Raw genomic sequence first — 24,630 nt, 5'->3', positions numbered from 1 at the left:
TATAACCATGACCATTTCATACAGCAAAGTACTCTGTGATGAGTACATGAGTACAGTATAAATAGCCTTACTGATTACAGGGGCTATAAACACGGGCTGGAAACCCTTGTTTCCCCCCTGCAAGTCGGAAGCCATGGCAGTGGAGGGAGGTTTTACAGCTAAATAGTTAAAAGCCGTGGCAGAGCAGTTTCTCTGGAGGGCTCCGAGCATGAAGCTGGTGCTCTGCCATCCGACCAGCCACGCCGAGGCGGTGGGAAGCGTGCCACCACAATTACACACTCGGAAGAGGGGAAGGCCGAGCTAACTACCATATTCTTACTGTGTAGGCCGGTTCAAAAAAAAAAAAAAGGTAACATATAATGATTCCTGCCTTATTGCAGCGTTCGGGTTCCAGATATAGCCCTGCATGGGAAGGCAGGTATGACGTTGAACGGAGCCAAATGAGCATTTCCTGCTTTTAAGTCCTGTAATGTCAGGAATCTGGCTCGCTGGAAACACCCTGCTCATCACACTCAACAATGCCACCGCCCTCAGGCCTTGCGAGCGACGGTCCACAACTCAGGTCCTTTGCATGCTTATTTTCGGCGGTACGAAACCAAGCTCTGTGTGCCTCCTGCATGGGAAGTGGCTTAGCTCACCCAGAAACTCAGGGACTTGCCAGAGGCCTTAGATAACTAGGCAAGATTTGTTTTAGCTGCCCTCAGTATCCAAGGTATTTCCTACTGTAAGTATAAGGAAACATTGAGGACACTTGAGCTGCCATATTTGTTTATCTTAGGTCAAACCGGGGAGATTTTCCAGAACCACCGCTGCAGCTGCACTTTGAGAGGCTGCATTTGCAGCGAGTGTTTCTCTGCTGACTCCATGATCACAAAAAAGCCTTGCTCAGATCTTCGCCAAGCGCTGAGCTCCACGGGGAAGGGCGCACGCAGCTGCTGAGCAAAGCTGCGCGGACGCCTCCAGACACTCACTCTCCGGGTATGCTTCATTAACCTTGACCTCGGCTGGGCCAGCGCCTGTGCATGGGGGAAGCCAGGAGGGAGAAGAAAATCACCGGCGTTCGCTCCCTCAAATTTCTGAGCAGGTGATTACCGCAGGCAGACGTCGAGACGGGTTTCACGTTGAGCTTCCCCGAGCCTGCAAATCCGAAGCGCCCTAGGAGGGCAACCCCACCAAACGTGGAGCCAGCTGCTCGGGTGCTGGGGGCTACGGCAAGGACCCGGCGGGGTTTTCACACCTCCTGCCTGCTCCTTGCTGTGTCCTTCAATCCACCACCCGTGTTTGCTGGAAAGGCAGGGGGAAAAGGAGAAAACAACCACACGGCACCGTAAAATGGGGAAATTCGGCCCAATTCATTCTAACTACAGAAAAGCGGACCCTAGAGCTGACCGTTTTCACAGCAGATGGTTGGAGCAGCGCTGTGCTTTGCAGCACGCGTGAGGTCCTGGCTGGATGACGAGCAGGCGAGCAGGGAAGGGCCCCGCAGGCCAAAATGTTCCGATCCGGGCTCTGATCCTGGAATCTGATTCACACAAGTGCAGCCCGGTGCCTCCCAGCCGCTCACTTAATAGCGCGGGTCGGATTGCAGCATTCCGGGTGCCTAAATTTAGCCCCCAAAATCCATATATCGATTAGTTTGACGTTCTAAGGTGCCACGCACCCATTTCGGTAGGAATTACGAACGCCGGTCTGGTCCAAAGGCTCGGTAGTTTGAAGGCCTTGGCACGCTCCTCGATGTCCTTAGGGGCCCAGGCAGTCAAGGGCAACGCATAACCCACTGCCCCAACCCCGCAAGACACAGATCACCTCTGCGCCGCTGTCGGGATGATTTGTTTTGAGCTGTAACAGCTCCTGGCAGGCCGCGCCGGCGGGGAGCTGGCCGCACGCTTGCTGCGTGCTGACTGCTCTCTCTGCTGGCCAACCGAAAAATTTTATTTCCACGAGACGGACCTGCAGAAATGCAGATATGCACCAAGAAAATGCATGTCGGAAAAAAAGAGCTTTTTTTCCCCTAAGGTCCCAAACAGGCAAATAAAAGAGGTTGGATTGAATAAATGATATTCTTAATGAAAAAGAAGCAGCAGAGGAGAACGAGGCAGGACAGACGTGGGTCTTCTATCCCGTCGCAGCTTACTGCATCCGTAGTTTGGTGGAAGTGAGAGGACCTACCTGTGGGACAGGGTGCCCCCAGCGTGGATGTAAGGCCGTCAGGGCTCACACGTTTCCAGCAGCGAACGTACTAGAGAATTTCCAGTGACCACCAGCACACACAAGCCAGGAGAAAGTGGGACTGTGAGGAACTTTCTTCTGTTTGTTCAATGCCTAACTCAAGGGTTCAGAAAGTCCAAAAAGCCACCACACAGGGACTCTCGGCACATAAATACTGTAATAATAGTGGACAACAGAAAGTCAGGAGGACTTCTCTGTGGGAAAGGACAAGCTAAAGAGCCATTAAAGAGAGAAAGGAATGTTTCTTCACGTTGATTTTTAACTTGTACATTCTGAATAATGGTTGTCTCTGTTCTCCTTAACAGCCTTCATCCTGAAATCAGACTAAACTTGGCAAATTCTCATATCTGAGCCTCACTAAAGGGAGCGTGCTGTGGATTTCAGCCACCAGGAACCAGGTCAGGATGGTAGCTCACGAGTTTAACCAAGAGGCAAACTCATGTCTGGAGGGATGAAAACCTGATGTCCTGCAACAGCTTAATGGCTCTGTTGAGCGACGCCCAGGTGCTGGGTGCATCTGGCAAGGGTTTGGTAGTGGGGGGAGCTGCAGGGGTGGCCTCTGCGAGCAGAGCCCAGCAGCTGCCCCGTGGCAGATCAGAGCCAGCTCCAGCTGCTCCAAAGGGACCCACCCCTGGCCATATTACCTTACATTATCTTTTCAATGTTTGTATTTTTCTGTACATCCAGATAAAACGAGCCATTTACACTTAACACCTTTACTGTGCTTTTCCTCGCCAAGACTGAAACGCGTCACAAACGTTTGCTGTAGTCTCAGTCCTTCCATGGGGCAGCCCTGCACGTTCCCTTCCCCCCAGCCGTATGTTCCTGCCGATGTCCTTACGCCACCGACAGCAGCTGCCTGACCTCCTGGCAAGCTGGCTCAAGGAGCTAAAGGGAAGAAAAAAACCTTCACCTCTTTCTCTCAGTTTAGCTCCCTATAAAAACGTGGCAGCAGTTAGCAGGATGAGCTACCTCGTTCAGTAGTTTATTTTTTCCCAAAGCTGTTCTTACAGCATTTAAATGCTCTTCTCAATGCGGGCAAAGTAGGTGGCAAAGCAATACGTTTATGGTGGGACGTCAACCTCTGATTTGACGTATTAAAAAAAAAAAACAAGTTCACTCTTAAGTAATAAAAATAAAAGACTTTATTCAGTTCAGGGTACGTTGGGTATTCTATTTGCCCAAATGTTTATTCCATATAAAGAAATGTAAACCATTCATAAATACAACGTAAGAGCAGCAAAACAAAACAAACCGACTGAAAACTGCAGCAGAACGAACTTCGTTGTTTACTTCACTGCCCTTTCAAGGAGTAGCTGTAATTAGTCTGTCTGCCAAACCTACACACAAAGTCCGATAAGGGGAGCACTGAGCCCCAGCCCACTTTGGGATTCATACTGATGAAATCATCCAAGTTCATCTTGGAGTCTAAAAAAAAAAAGGGAAGAGAAGCAAAATGTCAGAGTTCCTGATTCAGCTTCTGTAGCACATACAGCTATCACGAAAAGCCCACGGAAAAAAAAACATTTGAAAGTTTAACTCAAAGCAGTTCATAGCACGCTTGCTGAGCAGCAGTCCAACAACTCCGCAGACCGCACGGTGCTAGCAGAACCTCTATTTCCAGCGCCTGCAATGTGGCGTTTGTCCCGAACCCCCCCTCCACCCATGGCAGTAATCCCACTACCTGATCGGTAAGCCTCATTAGTCTTTAGGAACGGTGTGCGTGAGAAAAGATTTTATTTTTCCCTGCAACAGCAGCCTGGAAGAGTTGAGGAGCATCAGAGAACTGGAGTGCAGACAACAACCGAAACAGGGAGCTGCGAAGCACCAGGTGCCTCCCAGTCCCTGCCCTCAGACAAACCTGGCTGCTCGAGGCAGGGGAGCTGTTCCCCCGCAGCCAGCCGAGTCAGGGAGCTTTGCAGCGACAACAACAACCGGTCACAGCAGCAGCCACGAAAGGGAGCTGCCTGGCGTCTTTCAGAAGCCTCTTGGCAAACCCAGAGTTTGTTACTCCCCAGGCTGCTTACGTCGGTGCTTTCTTTCCTTCCAGCCCCAAACTTTGTCTTTGCTGCACGCTGGCCCAGCCCCGCAAGGCAGGGAGAAACCTCTGACACAGCCCAGCCGGGAGCCTAGAGGGAGGCTCAGGCTGAGAGGGCACAAACCTCAGCTGGGGGGCAAACGCTTTTTTTTTTTTTGTTTTTCTTTTTGACTCCTGAACCACTTCAGGTCGTCAGAGAGGGAAAGGCTAATTGCCGTGTTTTCAAGAGAAAAGTAATCACGGCTGCCTTTTGCAAGGAGTTTGGCCTCTCCCTGCAGGAGAGGCAGAAACCATTCTGCCCCAGCTGTGGGTCCCGCACTGCTCAGCAGAACGTGCTGGTCTGGGGCTTGGGGTTTAGGCACCTCGTGTGCCTTTCTTCTGGAGCTGGGCTGGTGCAAGCTGCTGACTCAGCACCATACCGATCAGAGATTTTCGACTCCTGAGCCTATTCAACTCTAACAACGATCTGTGGGTTTGTCGTTGTTATGTTCTCACTGACGATCTGTGCAAATAATCTTTTCTAATACACGTTAAAGAGAAAACTGAAGCGATTCAGTTTAAAAAACAGAGTGGGGGAGCCCACGGGTTTACTGCTACAGCTTTTCTGCTCTATTTATTTAACACGGGTGATTCCTGTGCACATTTAAGGATGAAGAACCAAACTAGAGTGGGCTCTAATGAATAGATTAGCAATGGAATTTGCTTCAGCTGCAAAAAGCCTGTGTAATTAGGCTTACCGTTACAGACAGTGTAAGCAAGGAAGGGAAGACGACTTCTGGGAATCCCGTACCCAGCGGTCCCAGCCAACGACCAGCCCCTGCAGCCCTCTTATTTGCACCACATCTACCCTGCGGCACAGCTTTGTGGTTTTCTGAACCCCAGCTCTCACCGCTTGCAAGGTCTGTCCCCTAACTCGACCTTCTCCTTGCCAGCCTCTTTGGGCACGCACATCAAAAGCTCTCCGGTCAAGCACGGTCCTACTGCTGCCACGAGTGCCAGCACAAGGCCACTTTCTACTCTACTGTGTGGGGATTTAAAATAGCACAAGCCCAGCAACTTGCTGTTGTAACTCCAGAACAATCAGCAGAGGCTAACGGTTCCAGCTTGCAGGTAGCCTGGTAAGCTTGTTTTCCAGTTCCCAGTTTGTCTTTTCCTCCCAGATGCTTTTATTTTACAATTAATGTGATTACTCATGTAGTTTAAGATTTGAAAGATAAATAAATTTCCTGCTTTATGTGCACTGAGCACAGCAGAAGAATAATTTAATTAAAATGTTCTGTGAATGGTGAAGAAGCCCAAGGGGGATTGTTCCAGTAGAGTCACAAACACAGCTGCTGCTGTTAGCAACTTGGAAGCTGCTGTCACACTGTCTGTAGGAAGTGAAATATTCTCTGACATTCGGAAGGGTGGTGGCAGGGCATAACACAGCGCATCAGAAGTTTAATGAGAGCAAAACCTGTTGTAACAAGCCAACGAGAACCATCTCGTGAAGAGCGGATGGTCTAAGGACCAGTCAGTAGGTGGCACTGAAGCAGTAGGACAGCTGGGTAACTACCCCTAGGAAAACACAGAAGAGCTCTCCCATTTCATTCCGTTCAGGAGATAAAAGTCCCCCCATGTCAGCCTTATTATTGATGTGTTACATCTGAAGGCTGTGCATGTTATGCTAGACCTTACAGCTTTAGGCAACAGCTCAGCAAAAATGCAGAACACCACAAAAGCCTTTTTCTGAAGGAGATGAAAACCGGCAGACAATAATAATAAAAATCTGCTGTTTATTTTTAAGATTTACACCGCGCTCCCAGTCCTCCTCAGGTGCTGTAGGTGTTACACTTGTCTGCATTTGGGCACGCACAGAGCTAAGGCTTCCTCTTTGCCCAAACTCACTTTGTTTACAGTCCATGAGGCCTACCTGGTGCATCCTGAGATTCTTGCGTATATCTATTTCTTTTTGATCAAGGCCGACACTTTTGCCCTGAGCAGGGACAAAATAAAAGGCTGTGAACCGTCCGATGGCATTATCAGCCACGGTACCTGTGGCGTCTGCCAGCAGGAGTTGGGGAGCGATGTTTCAGCCGAGCCTCGGTTTGGCTCACAGACCTTGGATGAACTCTGCGCAAGGACAGCTGCCGAAGCCCTGCTGGAGGTGAGCGATCGGAAACAGTCTCCAAGGTTCCTCAGAGTGTTTAAATTCTTCCAGACTTCCTTTAATACTTCATATAGTAAATAACTAAGGGTAGTTGTATACTTATCTCCATCCTACTTGATTCTTTACTTACTCAAAAGCTCATGAAGTGAGGACCTAACTCGACAGTTTTATTTTCAAATGAGGATCAGGTTATAGTGCACGAGCTACTTAGATCCGTATCGGTCTTTTTTTCCTTTCGCTAAGATCCTTGCACTACCTTGTAGAGAAGGTACAGAAAGAAACTGCAGACATCTGCCTGCCCTGCGTAGCAGCTGCCTGTTACATAAATACATCACACACGGCACCTCCACAACTCCTCAGCTGTCCTACTTGCATTCTTCAAAAATTACAACCCTGTAATTTATGGCTTGTAGGGATTGTAATAATAATAAAAAGAACAAATCCATCCTGCCTGTGTGCTGCCAAACACCTGGCGAGAACTGAAAATCAAACTGAGGCTTTTCAGCGTTACGAGCTGGTGCTACCAGTCGTATCGAAGCAGTGAGGCCCGAGTAACTGTGAAACGCAGCGTGCAAGCTGGATTGTACACAGGCTTGCAGCAAGGAGGGCTGATCTCGTCGGGACTCAAACTACGCAGAATCAAACCTCATTCATTTGTAGAGGGAAGACTTAAAAGAAAACCCCAGGCTGGGCTAGCCAGTTCTCGAATGGTGAATCCACACCTCAAATCCTATCTTGTTTGTTTTGCTTAAAAAAGCAGGATGCACCCAGCTCCTCGGTTAGGGCACCCAGCTCCTCCGAGCGCCCACAGCAGAGGAACAGAGGCCAGAGCACTGCCAACACGAGACTTATTCCAGCACAAGAATTATTCCTTCCGAGTTAGTATTAGGAAAAAAAATTGCTTCATTGGTTCCTGATAGGTTTATTGCTTCAATTCCGAAAGGAATTTCACAGTCATTAAAACACTTGCTGGTATACGTCATAAAAAGGCATCACTGGTCCCAGTGTCTCATCCCAGCACCACAGCGGGTATTTACGTTACCCTACTCAGCCTACATTTGACTTAGATGCTACAGAATTTCCTTGCCCAAAGCGCTCTATTTGGGCTCAGCAGCTGCTCTGCCCTGGAAGAGGCGATATTTCAGTATCAAGAACAAAACCTCCTGTCTTTTTAAAGTTTACTAAAAGCTTTAAAACCCCACGGGATAAGAGAAGCAAGCCATGCTGAGTGTAACTAACATCCTTTAACACGCAGCAGGACCAGAGCGCTGATTATCTTTAAATACCCCAAGTTCACAGGCTCATTTCTTTTTAACAGTACAATGCTCAGACATTTATAAAAATATATGTATTTATTGTATTTTTTCAGTCTTCAAGCATTTGTTTAACATCAGAGACAGAGCAAATAGACATAATGTAAGTCCTTGTACCTGATTACCTTTTGTAATCATCTTCTCCAGAGCTTATGACTTTGGCTTCTCTAAATGACAGCAATATAATAGCAAGGAGTAATGTAATGCTCTGATCCCGACGTGCCTCACAAATAAACGGGCACTAAAATATACGTGGTCAGTTCTGCCAGCTGTTAAATTGCAGTCTCCTCTAACACAAGAAGTGAGCAATTTAATCTTAGACAAACACAAGTTCACATGGACAGGAGAGTACTCTAAGTGGGGAGGAAAGTTACCTGTAAAGGCATTTGGCATGGATGAACATTTATGTCCCAGGCTCTTTTACGCTAACCAAAGCTCAGCCACCCGGCTTTCTATCGAGTTTAAAGTCAGGTGCTTTATGCCTGATAAAACCGTGCTGGAAATTGCCAGCATCTGAAGGGAGAGAATTACCAGTTCCTTTTTGAGAGTGATGCTTTCTAAATCTGCACATTGGCCTGCAGGAGGCCTGTCGATCTGCGACCTGCACCACTGGAGCACAGGACCTGGATTCAGCCCAAAGTTAACCACGTGCTTGTTCCCCAGCAGCCACCCCTGGCTTCTGGCACGGCACCCACTGAAGCACACACCGTTCCAAGGTAGCTCAAGGAAAGGAAAAACAAAAACAAAGCCTGAGAAACTTGCACTGAGTGAAAGGCAGTCTGAACGAGATGTCCTCGATCTGACAGTCTCCTCCTGTTCTGACCCAAATCTCGAAGCTACCCGGTCAGCGATCTTCCACCTTGGGTGGGCGCAGGGTAACCAGTTACCTTCCTCTGCAACGCTCCGGTGACTGCCCAGATGACAGCACGCCACCACAGATGCACTCAGAGCCTTCCAGGTGTCTGGCGACAGGACAAGAAGCAAAGCACTCGAGCGGGAACACAGGAAATTCTGATTACATATCAGGAATTGTATTTAATTCATGGCTGGGATCAAATACTGGAACACTGTACCTAGAGAGGTGGTGCAATCTCCGTCCCTGGCGTTGTTCCAGGCTAGACTGGACCGAGTCCTGAAGCCCCTCAGTCTAATTACACCTGCTTTGCGCAAGATCTGCACTGGATATCTTGGGGATGCTCCTTCCAGCCTGGCAAGGAACAGGCTAAGGAATGAAGTACAGGAGCAATGAGAGTCTCTGTATCTTTAGATACCTGCCAACATCCCAAAGACGATCTGGAGGTTGGCTGAGATAGGTGTACCTGTGCTCCTGACCCCCCTCATAACTCATTTACACCCGTGTGAAACACCAAACTTTCTTAGAAGGCAATACAAAGACTGCGAATTCACTCACCTGCAGCTTAAAACCACAAAAAACTTGGCTCTAAACACAAACCGTGTTCCTTCGACCCCACCTTCTCTAACATAAGCACACAGTATTATTGTATGACTAAAAAAGCAGCAAAACCAAACGTGCACAGCAACAACAAACTCTACCGAAACAAAACTTCACCACGCTTTTCTCCATCTGGGAAGAAAATGAGAACAAACACACAGCAAACATCAGCCAGCCTGGCAAACACATGGTTAGAGTAAGCTGAAACGCCGTGTGATAAAAATGGTTTAAGAAGCTGTGCAGACTAGTAGAGATGGTAGCTCTTCATTTCTCTGCTCGGACCACAGGCTATTACCTAAACCACTCAGGGCTTTGGGAAAGATTTGCAGCTTGCTGCTTGCTTTCGAAGCATCCTTCAGTCCGTTCACCCAGTAGAGAAACCTCAAACAACTCACGCAGGCAAACTGACCACACCCAGCTGAACCAGAGAACTTGGTCCTGTCAACATAACATGCTCTGGCAGGATGGAACCTGCCCGCTAAAGTGTGGTAATCGCCGTGTTAAAAATTCTTTTTCTGACCCTAAGCAGGTTGCTTGGCCTCTGTTTCAGCTCCGCATTAGCAACGGGGGAACAACATTTCATACCTCTCACTCTCTGCTCAGTTTCTGCAGATCAGTGGTTCATGTCTGGTAACGGCAATGGCAGCTGCCAGGAGGCATGCTAGACTTTGTATGTTTGGAAAAGGCAAGCACTGCAGAGCCCCATTTCTTCCTGACACGCTACGCCAGCTGGATACGCTTCCACATGTGTCTAAGAGCACTTTGATTTATTGCGCCCACCGCTAACTAAATCATTCAACTCTGGAAAAAGGAGTTCTGCCGGCCTACCTGCTGTTTCAATGCAGGGGTACGAGGGAGGAGGTTTCTGCCATTCCCCATTTGCATCTTTCATGTGAGATCTGTCCGAAGCAAACGTCTTCAGGTACAAATCTGCTCGTATCATTCGGATTTTCCTAAACAATAATGCACAATTATATCAGAAGATACATGCATGTAATGCTGCATTAGTCACTCTGGACAAGAGCCCTTTCCTCCTCCCAGGGAGCCTTAAGTTAAATACTTCACTCAGAAATACTGAGCCAAGCTGCTGGCCAGTTAAGAATAAACTACAGCAAGGGCGGGCTTTTGATCACAGATGATCAAAACAATGATTAATTGATAATTAAACAACGGCAACTAAAGAGCTTTAGAAAAATAATGCAGTGCATTTAGTTTCTTGGAGCACAACAAAAGACTTCTATCACTGTATATCCACAGAGTGAACTTCAGCTTGGACTTTGTGAAACAACATTCGCGGTCTTCATCTTTTTTTGTCCTCACCTGTGAAATTCGGGGTGAAGGCTGTCATCCAGCCTAAAGGCCTCCATGCTGTACACGTCAAAGGGACACGGGAATGGCAGCACTGTGTCAAGATCATAAATGAAGTTCAGCTCCCCACTGGAAACATGAAGTAGGATAACGTGGTAGTCCTGGGAAGAACGGTAATTGTCATGAGTTGAACAGTTGTTAATCAGAAACTGGCAAAGGGAGTAGAAAAAAAGCCTCCTAAAAGTTGAGGCTACAGCTCCTCTTCTTTAAATCCTGCTTTCTACCGCTCGGGTATCAGGCCTGTGACGTTCCAGCACCAGGAGAGAGGTTTCCTAATGCCTGCCTCAGCCCTCGTGCCTTTTGGTACACCTTGGTATTCTCCCCATTCCTTTGTACCCTTCTTTGATTTCAGCCTGGGCAGCTAACCTGAAGCGTACGCTAGTCCTAATACCACATCTTTCATTCCTTAACATGCAAGAAACATAGGTATGGTGGGGGTCTGGAGAAACTCGAGTTACTGTTTTCAGTATTAGCTACTTACATTGCAGTTTTCCAAAATTAAATGGAAGGTAGTTGTTAACAGTTAACTCCTACTCCTCCTCAGATCATCTTGATAACGCTTGGACCTCTTTTTAAACCAAGCCTTTTTTACAATATAAAGGCACTGATATTTTTCCAGAAAATGATTCTGCAATTACAGAATTTGAGAAATTCACAGATTTTTTTTTTAAACAATTTCTGAAACAAATTGCCACACAACATTAATTTTTTTCCCCCATATGATATAACCATAACTACACATCTTTAAAAGGAATTCTGTAGTGGCAACTACTGAAGTATAGTCAATCAAATGACATGCCAAAAAGACACTGGAACAGCTTACATACATGCTGGCACCTGAAGACATGTATGGCTTACATTTTTCAATCCCACGTCAGACCTATATGGATATTTTCATCCATCAGCTTCTTACAAGACATCTATTTAACATCCTACAAAGCTGGTGGGCCCCAACAAATCCAGACAGGAATTTTCACAGAATTGTTGTGCACTCTTACCGATGCTAACTAAGCTTTGTCAGCTGTCGGTTTTATGGGCCATCTCACTGTTATTTTCCTGTGAACAATAAAAGGAGGTCTGAATTTAGGCTGCTGTAGAAGAATAATAAACACTAATACAGAGCTACAAGAAGGCTGAGGTTGGAAGGGACCTCCGGAGGTCATCTGGTCCAACCCACTGCAGGCTGCAGCTTTTGGACGTCTCTGAAGAGGGGGACTCCACAAGCACCCTGGACAACCTGTGCCAGAGTCCAGCCAGCTGCACTGTGAGAGCGCTTCCTGACGCTCAGAGGGAACAGAAATCTAAGTTCATTACAGCAGAGGTGCCTAACGCTGCCCACGTCTTATCCTGCAGATCTCAACTGCAGAAGCATGCACTTAAATACTGAGAAAATAAGAACAGAATGCCTTACCCAGACGACAGGTTCATCTCCATGCCCTGACTTCTGTTTCCAGAGTGGGATCTGAAAGTTAAGTAATTTGGCATAAACCACTTCTGACTTACAGAGATTAGTTTCAGGTTGAGTAAGTTCTTTGCTGAACTCTGTTTCATCAGCTTATATCAGTGCTGCTGTCAGAAAACCTGCTCCAGTTTCTATCTTTCAGAAGCATGAAGCTGGATGCTATTCTGGACCATATAATTATCCCCCTAAACTGGCGGATGACAGGGAAGAATCGCCCCACAGCCCGTAGGGACACCACGATTCTTTTTTCCCCACAGTCCAAGTACGTCAGATAAGGACAATCATAGAATCGATTGGTTGGAAAAGACCTCTAAGATCATCTAGCCCAACCTTTAATTATAATCAATGTTTGTCCTGCTCTGTTGTTTTAGGGTAACTTCGTTTAAGTTTCAGAAGAATGCCACGAACCTTTTGTTCCCCTTAGGTTATCCTTGGGGCATCCAGAGGAGAGAGCAGGGCTCTACTGTGGTGTGGCAGTTCTAGCTGTTTGCTTTTACTGTTTCTCAGGTTCTGGTGTTGCCTTGATATCTAACTTGGAGCAAATGCTGCGTGGGGTTTGGAAGCCAGAAACAAATGAAATTCCTCGTACTCCCTGGTGGCGTTGCCTGCACGCCTCTGAGCCTACCGAGCTGCTGCAGGAGGGCCTGGGGCCAAGTCTCATTTACCCCAGGCTGTAGTTAAAAGGCCTGGGGCCAGCTCTCGCCAACCCCTGGCTGTAGTCTAACAGCCCCAGCCCCACGGAGCGCACAACTCACCCACTCACCATCCTCCTCTCGTTGGATATGAAAACCGCGTAGAACTCCTCCAAAGGATACTCCCCCTGACCCCTGATGTAGTCGCACAGCTTCCACACGTTTTCCTCACTGCAAAACACAACCGTCGACGGTGCCGTTTTCTTTTCAATCCCCCTTTCACCTTCACCTCCAGCAACCCAAACCGGGTCGGGAAGGTTTCCCGGGGGGGGTGGGGTGGGAGGGCTTTAGCTCCGTTTCCAGCTCCCCCCTCAGAGCGCCTCCGACCTCCAGTCAGGCGCCGGCCGCCATTTTGTGGCGCCTCCCTTACCAGTAGCAGCCGGTGTAGGCGCAGGCGGCTCGGGGAGGCACCGCCGGCCGGTACCGATCCTCAGCCGGCCCCGCCATGCTCGGGGGAAGGTTTCCGTGAGGGGACGCGACCGCGGGGCTGGGCTCCTTAGGGAGCCGCGGAGCCACCTCAGGACGAGCGCGGAGCCCGTGAGGAGGCGGCGCCCATGCGAGGGGGCGGCACGCGCCGCTTCCTGCCCGCCAAAAATCTCAAACAGTGGGGCGGCCCTCTGCGTGTAACCTTCCGCCGGAAAGTTAAAAAAAAAAAAAGTTCCAAAGGAAAAGAGCGGGCGAGGGCCGGTCTCCGTGAGCGCGGGGAGCCGGGAGGCGGCGGGAGAGCCGCGGCGGGATGGAGGAAGGAAAGGAGAGGAGGAAGAAAGGGGAGAGGAGGGAGATGGCGGGCTCCTTGTGAGGCGCAGGGATCCGCAGAGGTTCACGGCGCCTCCTCAGCCGCCTCAGTGGGCGCCGCCCCCGCGCGTCCCTCCGCCGGCGCCATGGTGGTGCTGAGGCGCAGCGCAGGGAGCCGCCGGCCGCCCCTGGCCGCCATGGACGTGAGCTCCGAGTTCCTCTCGCTGCAGCCCGGCGGCAGGAGGACGAGCAGGGAGAGAGCAGCCCCGGCCGTGAGTTCCCGCGGGGTTCCCTCCGAGCGAGCCCGGGCGGGGAGCTTTGGGGGCTGCGGGTGCTGAGGGGGTTCCTTTCCCCCCGCCCTCTGCCCCGCCGCCCGCAGGCGCCTGTCAGGCGGCCCCGTGGGCAGGTGCACGCGGGGGATGCTGCGGGGGCTTGGAGAGCAGCGCTGAGAATCAGCGTTAATTAGTGCTTAAATAAAAACACTTACTTATGGGGCGTAATATGGCTACAACGTTCCTTAAGGTTTTGATGGTGTTAGGGAAAACCCTAATTTGCTCTTAAGGGCAGCTTGCGTGGCTGCAGAGGCCTTCTAGTATTCCATCCACACCGTTCCCAGCTCTGTCTTGCTGCTCCTGTCCCTGCTCAGCATCACCTGGAGGAGCTGGCAGCTCTCCAGAGGTAACGCTCTGCTCTTCCCAAGGCAAGCCAAGGCAGAGCAGAACCCCCTCACAGCTCTCGGGGCGAGCCCTGCCTCTGAGGGATGTTTTCAGTGCCCTGGCGCTCCGTGCATTCAGCATCCTCAGTTGTTTGGATTCACGTTGGGATTTTGTTTTGCTTTTTCTCTACCCCTTCCTCTTTTCAAGACTGCTGAACTAAGAAGGAAGAAGTCCTTGGGGTGTCTTTTTGCAAGCAGCCACTGGAGGCCGTGTAAAGATCTCGGCTTTGCTTTTGCAGTGTACACAAGAAACGGTTGTCAAAGCCTGCAAGGACTTGAGCTGCCTGTGGCAGGTGAGGGAGGGCTGTACAAAGTCAGGCAGAGAAAACAGCTGGACCGCTTTGGTTGTGGGAACAGGAATGAGGAAGTTAAATATAAAGTTTTCACTGAAGTGAAAGCAGAATCCGTATTATGAAACGGGTTGTAAGAGTTTTTTTGTTTGTTTTGGTTTCTTTCTTTGTGTTTTTCCCCTCTTTGCAGAACTTTCCCGTGCTTCGAGGCATAGAGTCATTCTTGCTTCGTTTGTAGGACAGCCAGGCTTTGCTGAAGCGCTCAAATTGCGGAGACATGTAGAAGTGCCCTAGATGACAGATGGTGATCCTGCTGCTAGCTGCATGTTCAAGTCCTAATGTCTCTTCCCTAATTTTCTGGTGTGCAAAGACTTGGCGGTAGCAGCTTTTGCAGTTTCCCCAATATCAGCAAGCCGTTTACCTCCAGTTATTCGGCATGTTTCATCCATCTAGGTTAAGGAGCATACAGCAGAAGGTCTAAGGTAAACTGGAATCTGATGGCTTTGTCTTCTCCCAAGTTTCCAGTCCCAAGGAGTCCCGTGGCAGACTGTAAGTGGCTGCTGTCCCTCTGGAGGCTGTGCATCTGCAGCTTTACAAGCCCGGTGTAATTCCTCAGGCCGAATGAGGTCGTTTTGTTGTGACCCGTGTGCTCCAGAGTTCCCTTTTTGTTTGGGGAAAGTGGCCCTTTTCTGTGCTGAGCCTTCCTGAGTCATCTGTGTAGGGACTCGGCACCAGAGCTCCCAGCCTCGTAGCCTAAACACACTTATCTGTTTGGATGGCACTTGGGCATCTGCTTACTTCCTTAGAGACACCCAACAGCTAACTTTTTAGAAGCAATTGCTGATCGCTTCCCATAGTAGGAGGAAAGTAACTTTCAAAATACAAACTACTTCACAAAATTCCTTCCTCCAGTTTCTTTGTTGTTCTGGTTTAGCCACTTGCTTCTGCTGAATTTCACTTCTTGAGTGCATTTTTTCAGCCTTGTATGGTTGATACGAGCTAGTTCTGCCCTGCTGGCAGCTTGCTGCAGTTAACATAGCGCTTCTCAGTGTCTGCTGGCTCACTGACTTGGGACGCCTTCGTAGGAGCAGAGGATGGTCAGAGTTAGCAATGTCCATTGTTCCTGCTTTGGCCGTGCCCTCGTTTGAGACAAGGTGAAGATAAAAGGAGAGCTGATAAAGAATAACACAAGTACATGGCACTGTGCTTGTTGCAGAGAAGTCAACAAATGAATGCATAACTATACGTACAGAGATTTCCCGACTTACTCCACTTTTTTTTCCCCGCTAATATCCACGCTGGCATTCTCTAAGTGTTTCTTCTTTCAGTCTGGAGTTTAGCTTTCCTCAAACAAGCTCAGGGTGATTTTCAAGAATGACATCGGAGCTGGTTTCTTTCTCCATTCCCCTCGTGCTTTGTGGACTGGAGTAGCACTCCATTTGTGTCAGGGAATGACATTTTGTCTGGGGGCTTGCTTCCAGAAGCGGGCTGCGTGTGCGGGGCCGCCCAGGCAGCCCACGCTGCGCACCGCCCGAACCGTCCCGGTCCCCGCGTGCCTTTGGCCAGAGCTCAAACTGAGGCAGTCAGAGCCGACCGGTGTGCTCGGGGCAGCTGGCAGCTCCTGGCCTTGCATTTCAGCTTGGGGAGCACGGTGTGCAAATAAACGCACGGGGAAAATCCTAAGAGGCAGTAAAGGTTTATTAAAACTTGATTTCTTTCTCAAGCCTCCCAGAGGAAAAACGTTAAACGTCGCTGTGACAGACCAGGCTGGCTCTCCTTAAGCTTTAGGTCTTGTTACATCTCTGCTGGATCTGGGAAGCAAAAAACGTCTTAAAAAGTTGTTTCGGGTGCCCGGGTTCAAACACGTGCTAGGGCAAGCATCTCGTGAGGCCCCTTTCCATCAGCACGGAGAACAGGAGGAAGAAGGGCGCTCTCCCACGTGCCCTTACCGGTGCCCTCCTCTAACTTCTTCATGCCTTTGCTATTCTCTTGAGTAAACACTAACTAAGCTCTTAGTAAAGTTGGTGCCGAGGAGTAGAAGAATCTTGTCTATTTTCTGACTTTAGAGTGAAATTTGGTTTGAGGTACTCTTAATGAAACTTCATTTTGTAAACAGAACGAGCCCCACCTCAAGGTTATCACTGCTTCCCTCCTGTACTAAAAATGATAGTAGTCATCCTTGTAGGAGCAGCGATATGACAAAGGTCAACAGCAGTAAGAAGGGTTGTAAGCTCTGATATAACGAGCCTTGCTCTTTTTTTGACAGAGCTCCTAATAAACATATATAGCGGGGTCTGGAGATGGGAGGAAAACTCTTAACTAGATTTTAATTCTAGGATGTATAATGTCAAGCTTGACCGTTCCTCTGACCAATTGAATTTAAAGTTTTTGTTGTTGTTGTTTTTTCACGAAAGACTAAGTTTATGTGAAAGGTTTTGCTGCGATATCTTTTTGCCAAGGGTATTAAGCATAAGTTATCCACAAGAAAATGGTGGGGAGAGGGGAGCCTTAGTTTTAAAAGCTCTTTTTTCTTTTTTTTTCTGTTTTTTTTTTTTTTTTCTTGAGCACAGCAGTGGTTCAGTGTCTGCCCCACTGCCAAGTCGGGAGGGTTAACTAAACTTGCGTGAGGCAGAATTTCTTTATGTGAATCTACGTGGTTCACATAAATATATTCACGTTTCCTTCTTTTCATAGGATTATTCTGCTGGCAGTATTGAATGTTTCAATGGACACTGTTTAAGATCAATGAGAAAAAGCATGCTGCGATGTTCAGGCTCCAGCTTTGAGGAAAGTATGGCAATATTGAGTGAAAATGTCAACAGAGGACACTTTTCAAGGTATTGTATTTCTATATGTTCAATCTCTGTTCAATTTATAGATTGAAAAGCAAGAGTGAAAGCGTGTCCAGTGAGTCATGGCCTGATAAACCTCCAGCTAAAATCAGCAGAGGCCTGTGAGCCTGCTGATGTCGGTACCAGTACCTTAAAACTAGAATCCCTCTTGTCAGTGAAAGTCTTCTGCTTTTCTAAAAACCATGCGTGTTTTTCCCAACCCCTTCGAGGTGTCTTTTCCACTTTGGCCACTGAGCTATTGCTCATACTTTTGAGAATTCACCGTGAGCAAGTTAGGAAATGTGGGTACGTATAGAACTGTGTGCATGTGGTACGCGACAGGCTTGGGATCTGGATCCTCCGTGTGGTGCACAGGCTTCTCTTTGTATACCATGGAGCACTGGCTTGTAAACCTGGTGAAATTTCCCATTCTTGTTGGGTCTAATACAAGAATTCTTTTCCCCCTTCTCTCCTCTGTCCTCTTTCTTAATGTAGGCAGTTGACAGAGCCGAAATCAGACAGAAAGAAAGAATATAATGCAGGTAAGTGGCTGTAACTCCCTAGGATACCTATTTGTGCTGGTTGCTGAAGGGGATGGCACTTGGTCACTCCATCGATTTCATTTGGCCCCAAACCTTCTGAACTCATCAGCTCCTTCACTCATCAGTGACTTTTCTGATGTTTGGAAGCTCTCGCTGAAGTTGAGCAGTTTGACTTGAAACCAAACCGCAGTGCTGAGTTACCAGGCACGCTTGGCGCAGTGAGGCCGCTTGCTGATGAGTGGAAAAATCTCTTAGCTGCAGGCAGTGTCCTCCCAGCTGTGGGCCAAATGGGGGAAAGGGGCCTGAAAGACAGCATTTCCCGTGCTGTAATTCAAGTTCCAATTGTGCAAAGTAAATTGTTATTTAGTGAGCTCAAACTTAGTCAAACTTTAGTAAGCTCAAACTTACAGTTGGCAACCACAAACTTAAACCTTAGCTGTGATCCTACCGCCACCGTGGTGTAGCTCTTCCCTTCCCCTTGTCCTCTTGGCTATTTTAATGCTAGTGCAAGCAACAAACCTGTGCCAAAGGATGCTGTATGGTAAACAATGAGCAGACTTTTTTTCTAAAAAGCAAGAGTTTGAGTTATGTGGCGTTTGGGTACTTCTCTCGAAACGGTTCTTATCTCCTTGAGCTGTTAGATCTTAATGCAGGAAATGAAAGTGCTGCATGCTTAAACAGGGTAATAAAGCATACATCTTAGGAAGAGACTTAAAATGTAATAGTTTTTTTAAACACTGGTAGATACAGTTTTACATGAACGGAGTGAAAACACCTTAGAGAAAGGTGTTGATTGTTTTCACTTTTTCAAGACAGAAGTAACTGGAGTAAACTTCCCTCCTGCATGGAACAAAAGTTGCACGTGTGTTTTTGTCAGACTAGCTTTCAGTCTCTTAAAAAGTTTCTCTACAGGTCACGCTTTTAAGTAGACAGTTTAAACGTTCAAAACGGTAAGTGAGTGGAATGCAGTGGTCATGACAACAAGTTCTAATTCAGAATTTAACGAAAAAGCAATCCACCTCAGGGCGTCTTTTTTTGCTTGTCCCTTTACATTTTACAAGACCAGTGGTGAAATCAAGAGAAGCCCATCTTTACTGTTTCAAAATACTGTATTCGTTTCTGAATTTCAGTCACCAGAACGCTGAGGACCAGAGCTGATGTAAAATCTGCGAGACAAGTCTGTGGAGAAAACGGGGATTTGGAGCTGCGCCGAAGCTGCAGAGTTCGACGAAGTCGTTACCCTACTACAAACTCATCCATTCTGTTTGACAAACTTATAACAAAGTAAGTCGTCTTTTCTTGCAGACCTCCTAAAATGATCTTTCTTAGCAAGCCTTCGTGCTATGGCATGGTGTTGGCCTCGACTTGCTCTTTATTTTGACAGCAGAGAGGTACGGCCACGCCTGGCATTGTGAGTTCAGTATATTCGGGGGTAGGCCGAGACTTCCTTACGTGCCCTCGTGTTTGCGATGCATCGCCACTGGTAACTGCTGGCCACCAGTGACTGGCACTGGTCACGTATCACAGGCTTTGGGTTTAATTTGCCGCTGACGTTGTAGTTTTGGGATTGGCATTTGATGAGAGATCTTCATACCGGGCGTCTTTTATATATGGGCCTAGTGGGTTTCTGGGATGTCTTCTGAACCCAAATGATTACAGACACAGACACAGACACAGATTTCTAGGTTGGAAGAGACCTCAAGATCATCGAGTCCAACCTCCGACCTAACACTAAGTACTCCACTAAACCATAGCGCTAAGCTCTACATCTAAACGTCTTTTAAAGACCTCCAGGGATGGTGACTCCACCACCTCCCTGGGCAGCCCGTTCCAATGCTTAATAACCCTTTCGGTAAAGAAGTACTTCCTAACATCCAACCTAAACCTCCCCTGTCGCAACTTTCGCCCATTCCCCCTCGTCCTGTCACCAGGCACGTGGGAGAACAGACCAACCCCCACCTCACTACAGCTTCCTTTAAGGTAACTGTAGAGAGCGATAAGGTCGCCCCTGAGCCTCCTCTTCTCCAGGCTGAACAAGCCCAGCTCCCTCAGCCGCTCCTCGTAAGACTTGTTCTCCAGACCCCTCACCAGCTTGGTCGCCCTTCTCTGGACTCGCTCGAGCACGTCCATGTCCTTCCTGTAGCGAGGGGCCCAAAACTGAACACAGTACTCGAGGTGCGGCCTCACCAGAGCCGAGTACAGGGGGACAATCACCTCCCTAGACCTGCTGGCCACACTGCTTCTTATACAAGCCAGGATGCTGTTGGCCTTCTTGGCCACCTGAGCACACTGCTGGCTCATATTCAGCCGACTATCAACCAATACTCCCAGGTCCTTCTCGGCCAGGCAGCTTTCCAACCACTCATCTCCCAGCCTGTAGTGCTGCTTGGGGTTGTTGCGCCCCAGGTGACTTTACCTGTGACTTTCATTAGATTTAACTTTCCCCATTCAGCAGTTTTCTTAGTGTCAGAAGTGCCTTCACTTCTGGTGAACTTTTTGTTCCATACTTACAAAAGCGAATGTAACGCTTGGTTAAGAAACTTAGGACAGTTTGATACAGTCAAAGTGAAGTAGTCCTAGCGATTCCGCGTTTCTGTCCGTGGTTTATTTCTGTTTCTGAAGCCAAAATTGTTTCCTGCTTCAGAATTTCATTTCATTTCATTATTTTCTACAACATGAAACTTAGATTACCATGAAGAGAAGAACAAACAGCCTTTCCGTGGTTAACAAAAAATGACTTAATGCTACTGTGCACAGCAACTTAAGTAGTACTAAAAGCTGACATAATTTCTTTCTAATGTCTTTTTATGATATTCAGAATTGTTATTTTCCTCCTGCATTTAAATATATGTATATTTTTAATGTGCTCAGTAAGGGGTGAAAACAAACAAACAGTGTATGTTTGCAAATCCTCAAATGTTTGTTCTTAAATCTCTATCAAAAATAAAGATTTCACCTAATTTTTTGGTAATGTCTAAAATCTTGGCTAAGTATCAATGACTTGCTTTGTGCATACCATGTTAAAATGTCCTATTGATTATCTGTACTGTTTAATTTTTTTTCATACGTGCCTAACTTTGCTCTTACATGTCAACTTTCTGTCTTAGTACTGCAGAAGTTGTGTTGCAAAAAATTGATGAAATGGAGCAGATCCGTAGATACCAAAGAAGACGTTGGGAAGACGAGGTGCGCAGCAACCCAGAAGCAAATACTCCTTTATTTTGCCATTTGTGTAGAGTATTTCACGTAGGGAAGTAATTTAGTTGTGATTTTAATTGAACTGAAATAACTTCCTTCCAAAGAGTAGTGTGGTCTAAAGTAACATACGGTCTTGCTCTCTAATTACAACTTCGTGTCTTACTGGTAGAGTTGTGCTCCAGGTGTCTTTTAAGAGTGGAGGAAGTATCTTCTGCAGAAGATGTGAGATAACAGGGGGATGCTGAAATGCATGTCTCATACTCCAGTTTCTGAATTGCCTTCTGCTTTTTGAATGGACACTGTTTACAAACAGCGGTTTCAAACTTGGGTTTTTACTCCAAATCTTACTAAAAGCTCTGACTGGGGGACTGAATATGTAAAAAGACTGGTGCTTTCCATCACCTTGGCAGTTTAAGCTGTTTTATCTTTTTATCCTTAGCTACTAAATCATATTTCTCATCATGCTCGGGAACGCATTTACTTGGAAAGCTTAACAAAAGGCAGTGCGTAGCTTCCTGTGTTTGTCACTCGCTCAAATTTTGATTCCTGTTAACATGTTTTTTTTCTTGAGAGCTCACAAAGAATCTCCAGTATCATGTAGTTTTAATCATTTGTTACAGGCAAATGGAACTCTTCGCATAAATTGACCGAACTGGCATTTTAGAATACATCCTTCGTTGCGAGCTGCTCCCAGAATTTTCAGGAACTTGAAACCTTTCAAATTTCGGACTGAATTAACTGATGGCTACTTTATGTATATTTGTTCCTGTGCTGGCTTGGCCATGAGCTTAAATAATGCCCTGTCTCTAGAGGAACTCCTGTTAAAGTTGTATGCAGCAGTTGTACTTCCTCTGTCTTAGTTTTGCTCTATTAAATTAAATTATTCTACCGTTCTTTTGAATGATAGACACATCATTTAAAAACTTCCTGATAGCCTGCCTTCCTAGCTTTTTGTTTAGATCTGAATTCCTTTTTTTTTCCCCCTCTCAAATCTCAGAATAGTTGAGGTTAGAAGAGACCTCCGGAGGTCATCTGGTCCAACTGCAGGGACACCTAGAGCCGGTTGCTCAGGGCCGTGACATTAAACCAGCATTGTCCACAGTACTTTTTATTAGCATCTCTCACATGCCAGTACGATTTTTTTTTGGTATGTCTGCTAGGAAGGTAATTCTTTTTTCCTCGGTTCTGTCACGCTGTAGGTTATTAACCTATGATTAACTAATGCACGCAGCTTTGTATCTGGGCAAGTATTTAACCACCGCGTGTACTGAGCCCTAGTTTTGAGCAGAAATTCTTGTTACTGATTGTGGGTGTGCACAATCATATTCCCATTCTCTCCTCCTGTGCATTAATTTATTTTTTTGTGTATACGGAGTGCCTCGATAATGTTACTGTGTAGGCAACAAGTATGCACGTCTGTTTTTCTGCACATTTGTGACCGATCTTTCTTGTTGTTTTGAATTAGGAAAACCTTGATATCTTCACCTGTGTGAATCCAGACTTTCAAAGAACTGCTAAACCTGGCAGTCCAGATGAGATTGTTGGTGAGTTCTGGTTTTAAGTTTCCTTTACTCTGTTCTAACCAAAAGCCTCGTCTTAAACAATTGAAACAAGCTAAATTACTGGGTATTTGTCTTCTATAAAAATTCAGTGTTGCTATTGACTTTACAAGCCTTAGTTATGGACTCTAGGGCTGGACTGTAGTGAGCTCAGAACAGGTGTTTAAAAAAAAAAAAACAAAAACAATGCGTTTTTCCGAACTGCTTTCAATATAAAAGGCAACAGATGGTTGTAGACAGGTGGGAATGGAAAGAAATGGACAGTATCATTCAGCATGCGAAACAGCGATACCGCTACAGCAGGAGCGTGACAGTTTTCATGGTTTTGAGCAGCACAGCGAGAATTTTCAGGAAGCAAGATAGAGAGGCTGCCAGATGTGCATGAAAAGCTCCTCCCAAGCGTGAAGCTCAGCAGGAGAGAAGATAGCGTTGTGCATTTTTGTGTTTAGAAGGTAGCCAGTGTAAGCTGCTGTCAGGGCCTGTAATTAGGAGCTGTCATCTTGGTACTCAGTGACTTGTGGAATGAGGTTAAGCCACGGAAGGCCATATTAACTTTGAAGTGATGGGAAAACTTACAGTTTTTAAGAAGAATGTTAGTTGTGATGAAAGCAATAAATTAGATCGTCCTGGTAGGAGCTTTCTAAACAGATCAGGACGGGGCAAGACTGTACTTAAGGACAGAAAAGGATGTTGCGGTAGTTGAGCTGGTAAGTTAGATTATGTGGTAGAGCTCACCTGTACCACCCGCAAAGGAGCTCAGAGAGACAATGACAGGAGGCAGAGCCCCAGAAAATACTTCGCTCCTCCCATCAGAGGAGCAGAGAGATGCACAGTGGCAGGTGGGAACCTGAGGGAAGGACCCCAGAGGAGCAATGACTTGGCCATGGACTAGTAAGGGTCCATCAACTAAGCAGAGTTGACTCATCATTTGGAGGTTTAGTTAGGAAAACATTAGCTTAAGGTCTTAATAAGAGTAGCTTGAATACAAGGCGGGGGCCGGTCTAGAGGGAGAAGCTTGGTTCAAGTGTGTGGGTTTCAGGGAGTTGTGCAGTAGAGACTTGTAGAGAGAAATTTTAAATAGCATGTTGAATGGGAAATGAGCCTAGGGCAATTAATGGATGATCAAAATACAAACTACAATTTTAAATTAGGAAAAAGCTAGAATATACTTTTATAATGAAAAATAGGCCAGAAAAGAGTGAGAAAAGTGCCAGCGTTGTTATAAAAGAAGTTATTGGAGCAAAGCAAAGGAAAGGGTTGGAGGAGCAATAAAGCAGAGAAATTCATGCTTTTGCGACAGGAGTGTGGGAGCACCAAGGACTGGAGATGGCAGTGATCACAAACTCATTTACTTATTTCTCAGTTTTCCATGTGCTATCTGTATACCCCACGGCACTTATCTTGCATTCAGAAAGCAATGCAACCTTTCGGGTTAAAAAATAAAAACCAAAAAGGGCAGTGCTTTCCAAGAAAAAAAATGTAATTCTTTTTGGCAGACAGGTAGGTGAATGGAGTATGTACGTTCCTTCCTTGGTGTCCTGCTGTTAGCGTGAGAGGATATTCACCAGAACCTGGTGGATAATTGCACTCTGGTTTTCGCATTTTTTACCATCTTTCATGGAACAACTTCAAGTTACTTGACAGAAGCTAACGGCCTAAGCTTATATGCATTTGGCGTTGTTTTCTCATTGGTGAGCTTCAAGCCTGTGACTGGCCCATTATGGCTCACGGAATTTGTGACAGAGATACACTTGGACCTAGATTACTAGGCTTAGTCTTAGCACTACAGACTATTAAAACCATTTCCATGAAATACTTTCTCAAACTAAGAAGAAGTGACTTTCTGAAATAGCTGTTTTCATAAGATCTGCATCTTAGCTAAGCGATATGACAGAATTTTGCCTGTTGTTAAACACCGAGGCTGATGACAAGTCGATCAGCAGTTTCAGAGAGGACGGAACAATGTCTAGGTGCATGCTCGTCTGTTAGGATTTGTGATTTCTGAAACGTGACTTGCATAAACTCATCTTAAGGTTTTGCAGGATCCACTGTGTCA

General features: G+C 46.8%; 2 protein-coding genes across 7 annotated transcripts in view; one reads left to right on the top strand and one right to left on the bottom strand.

Moving 5' to 3' along the window:
* Nucleotides 1–3,356: 3,356 nt before the first annotated feature.
* Nucleotides 3,357–13,275, bottom strand: NTAQ1 (N-terminal glutamine amidase 1). Of its 5 annotated transcripts, none has more exons than XM_050708450.1 (7): nucleotides 13,075–13,275; nucleotides 12,776–12,875; nucleotides 11,962–12,012; nucleotides 10,503–10,651; nucleotides 10,011–10,135; nucleotides 8,617–8,691; nucleotides 3,357–3,657 (listed from the first exon to the last, which is right to left on the bottom strand). In XM_050708450.1, exons 1-7 carry the CDS (start codon nucleotides 13,149–13,151, stop codon nucleotides 3,524–3,526), a joined length of 711 nt encoding a protein of 236 aa, XP_050564407.1. In that variant the 5' UTR covers nucleotides 13,152–13,275; the 3' UTR covers nucleotides 3,357–3,523. The 5 variants fall into 5 exon arrangements, 4 of the variants coding, with proteins under 4 accessions (XP_050564407.1, XP_035412101.1, XP_050564408.1 ...); XM_050708451.1 differs by lacking the exon at nucleotides 3,357–3,657 and adding an exon at nucleotides 7,780–8,449; XR_007707760.1 differs by lacking the exon at nucleotides 3,357–3,657 and adding an exon at nucleotides 8,803–8,951 and having other exon boundaries at nucleotides 8,676–8,691.
* An 88-nt stretch (nucleotides 13,276–13,363) lies between these two features.
* Nucleotides 13,364–24,630, top strand: part of ATAD2 (ATPase family AAA domain containing 2) — a 33,296-nt gene continuing 22,029 nt past the window's right edge. Inside the window, exons 1-6 of one of the 2 annotated variants that reach the window (XM_035556205.2) lie at nucleotides 13,364–13,711; nucleotides 17,139–17,281; nucleotides 17,771–17,817; nucleotides 18,948–19,101; nucleotides 20,925–21,003; nucleotides 22,481–22,559. In XM_035556205.2, the coding sequence (XP_035412098.1) occupies nucleotides 13,586–13,711; nucleotides 17,139–17,281; nucleotides 17,771–17,817; nucleotides 18,948–19,101; nucleotides 20,925–21,003; nucleotides 22,481–22,559 (628 nt within the window). In that variant the 5' untranslated portion in view covers nucleotides 13,364–13,585. The remainder of the gene's footprint in view (nucleotides 13,712–17,138; nucleotides 17,282–17,770; nucleotides 17,818–18,947; nucleotides 19,102–20,924; nucleotides 21,004–22,480; nucleotides 22,560–24,630) is intronic. The other variant, XM_035556207.2, reaches the window with a different exon arrangement.

The sequence above is a fragment of the Cygnus atratus genome, chromosome 2 (genome assembly GCF_013377495.2).
Source record: "Cygnus atratus isolate AKBS03 ecotype Queensland, Australia chromosome 2, CAtr_DNAZoo_HiC_assembly, whole genome shotgun sequence".
NCBI lineage: Eukaryota > Metazoa > Chordata > Aves > Anseriformes > Anatidae > Cygnus > Cygnus atratus.
This window is presented reverse-complemented; position numbering and strand designations above follow the sequence as displayed.

Bases quoted from the DNA above. Each gene is read 5' to 3' on its own strand.
- NTAQ1 (XM_050708450.1), bottom strand. From the start codon at position 13,151: ATGGCGGGGCCGGCTGAGGATCGGTACCGGCCGGCGGTGCCTCCCCGA. The intron at 12,876-13,074 runs GTAAGGGAGGCG...TGTGTTTTGCAG, and splicing joins GCCTACACCGGCTGCTACTG to TGAGGAAAACGTGTGGAAGC. The intron at 3,658-8,616 runs GTAACTGGTTAC...TTTTTTTTTTAG, and splicing joins CCGGAGCGTTGCAGAGGAAG to ACTCCAAGATGAACTTGGAT.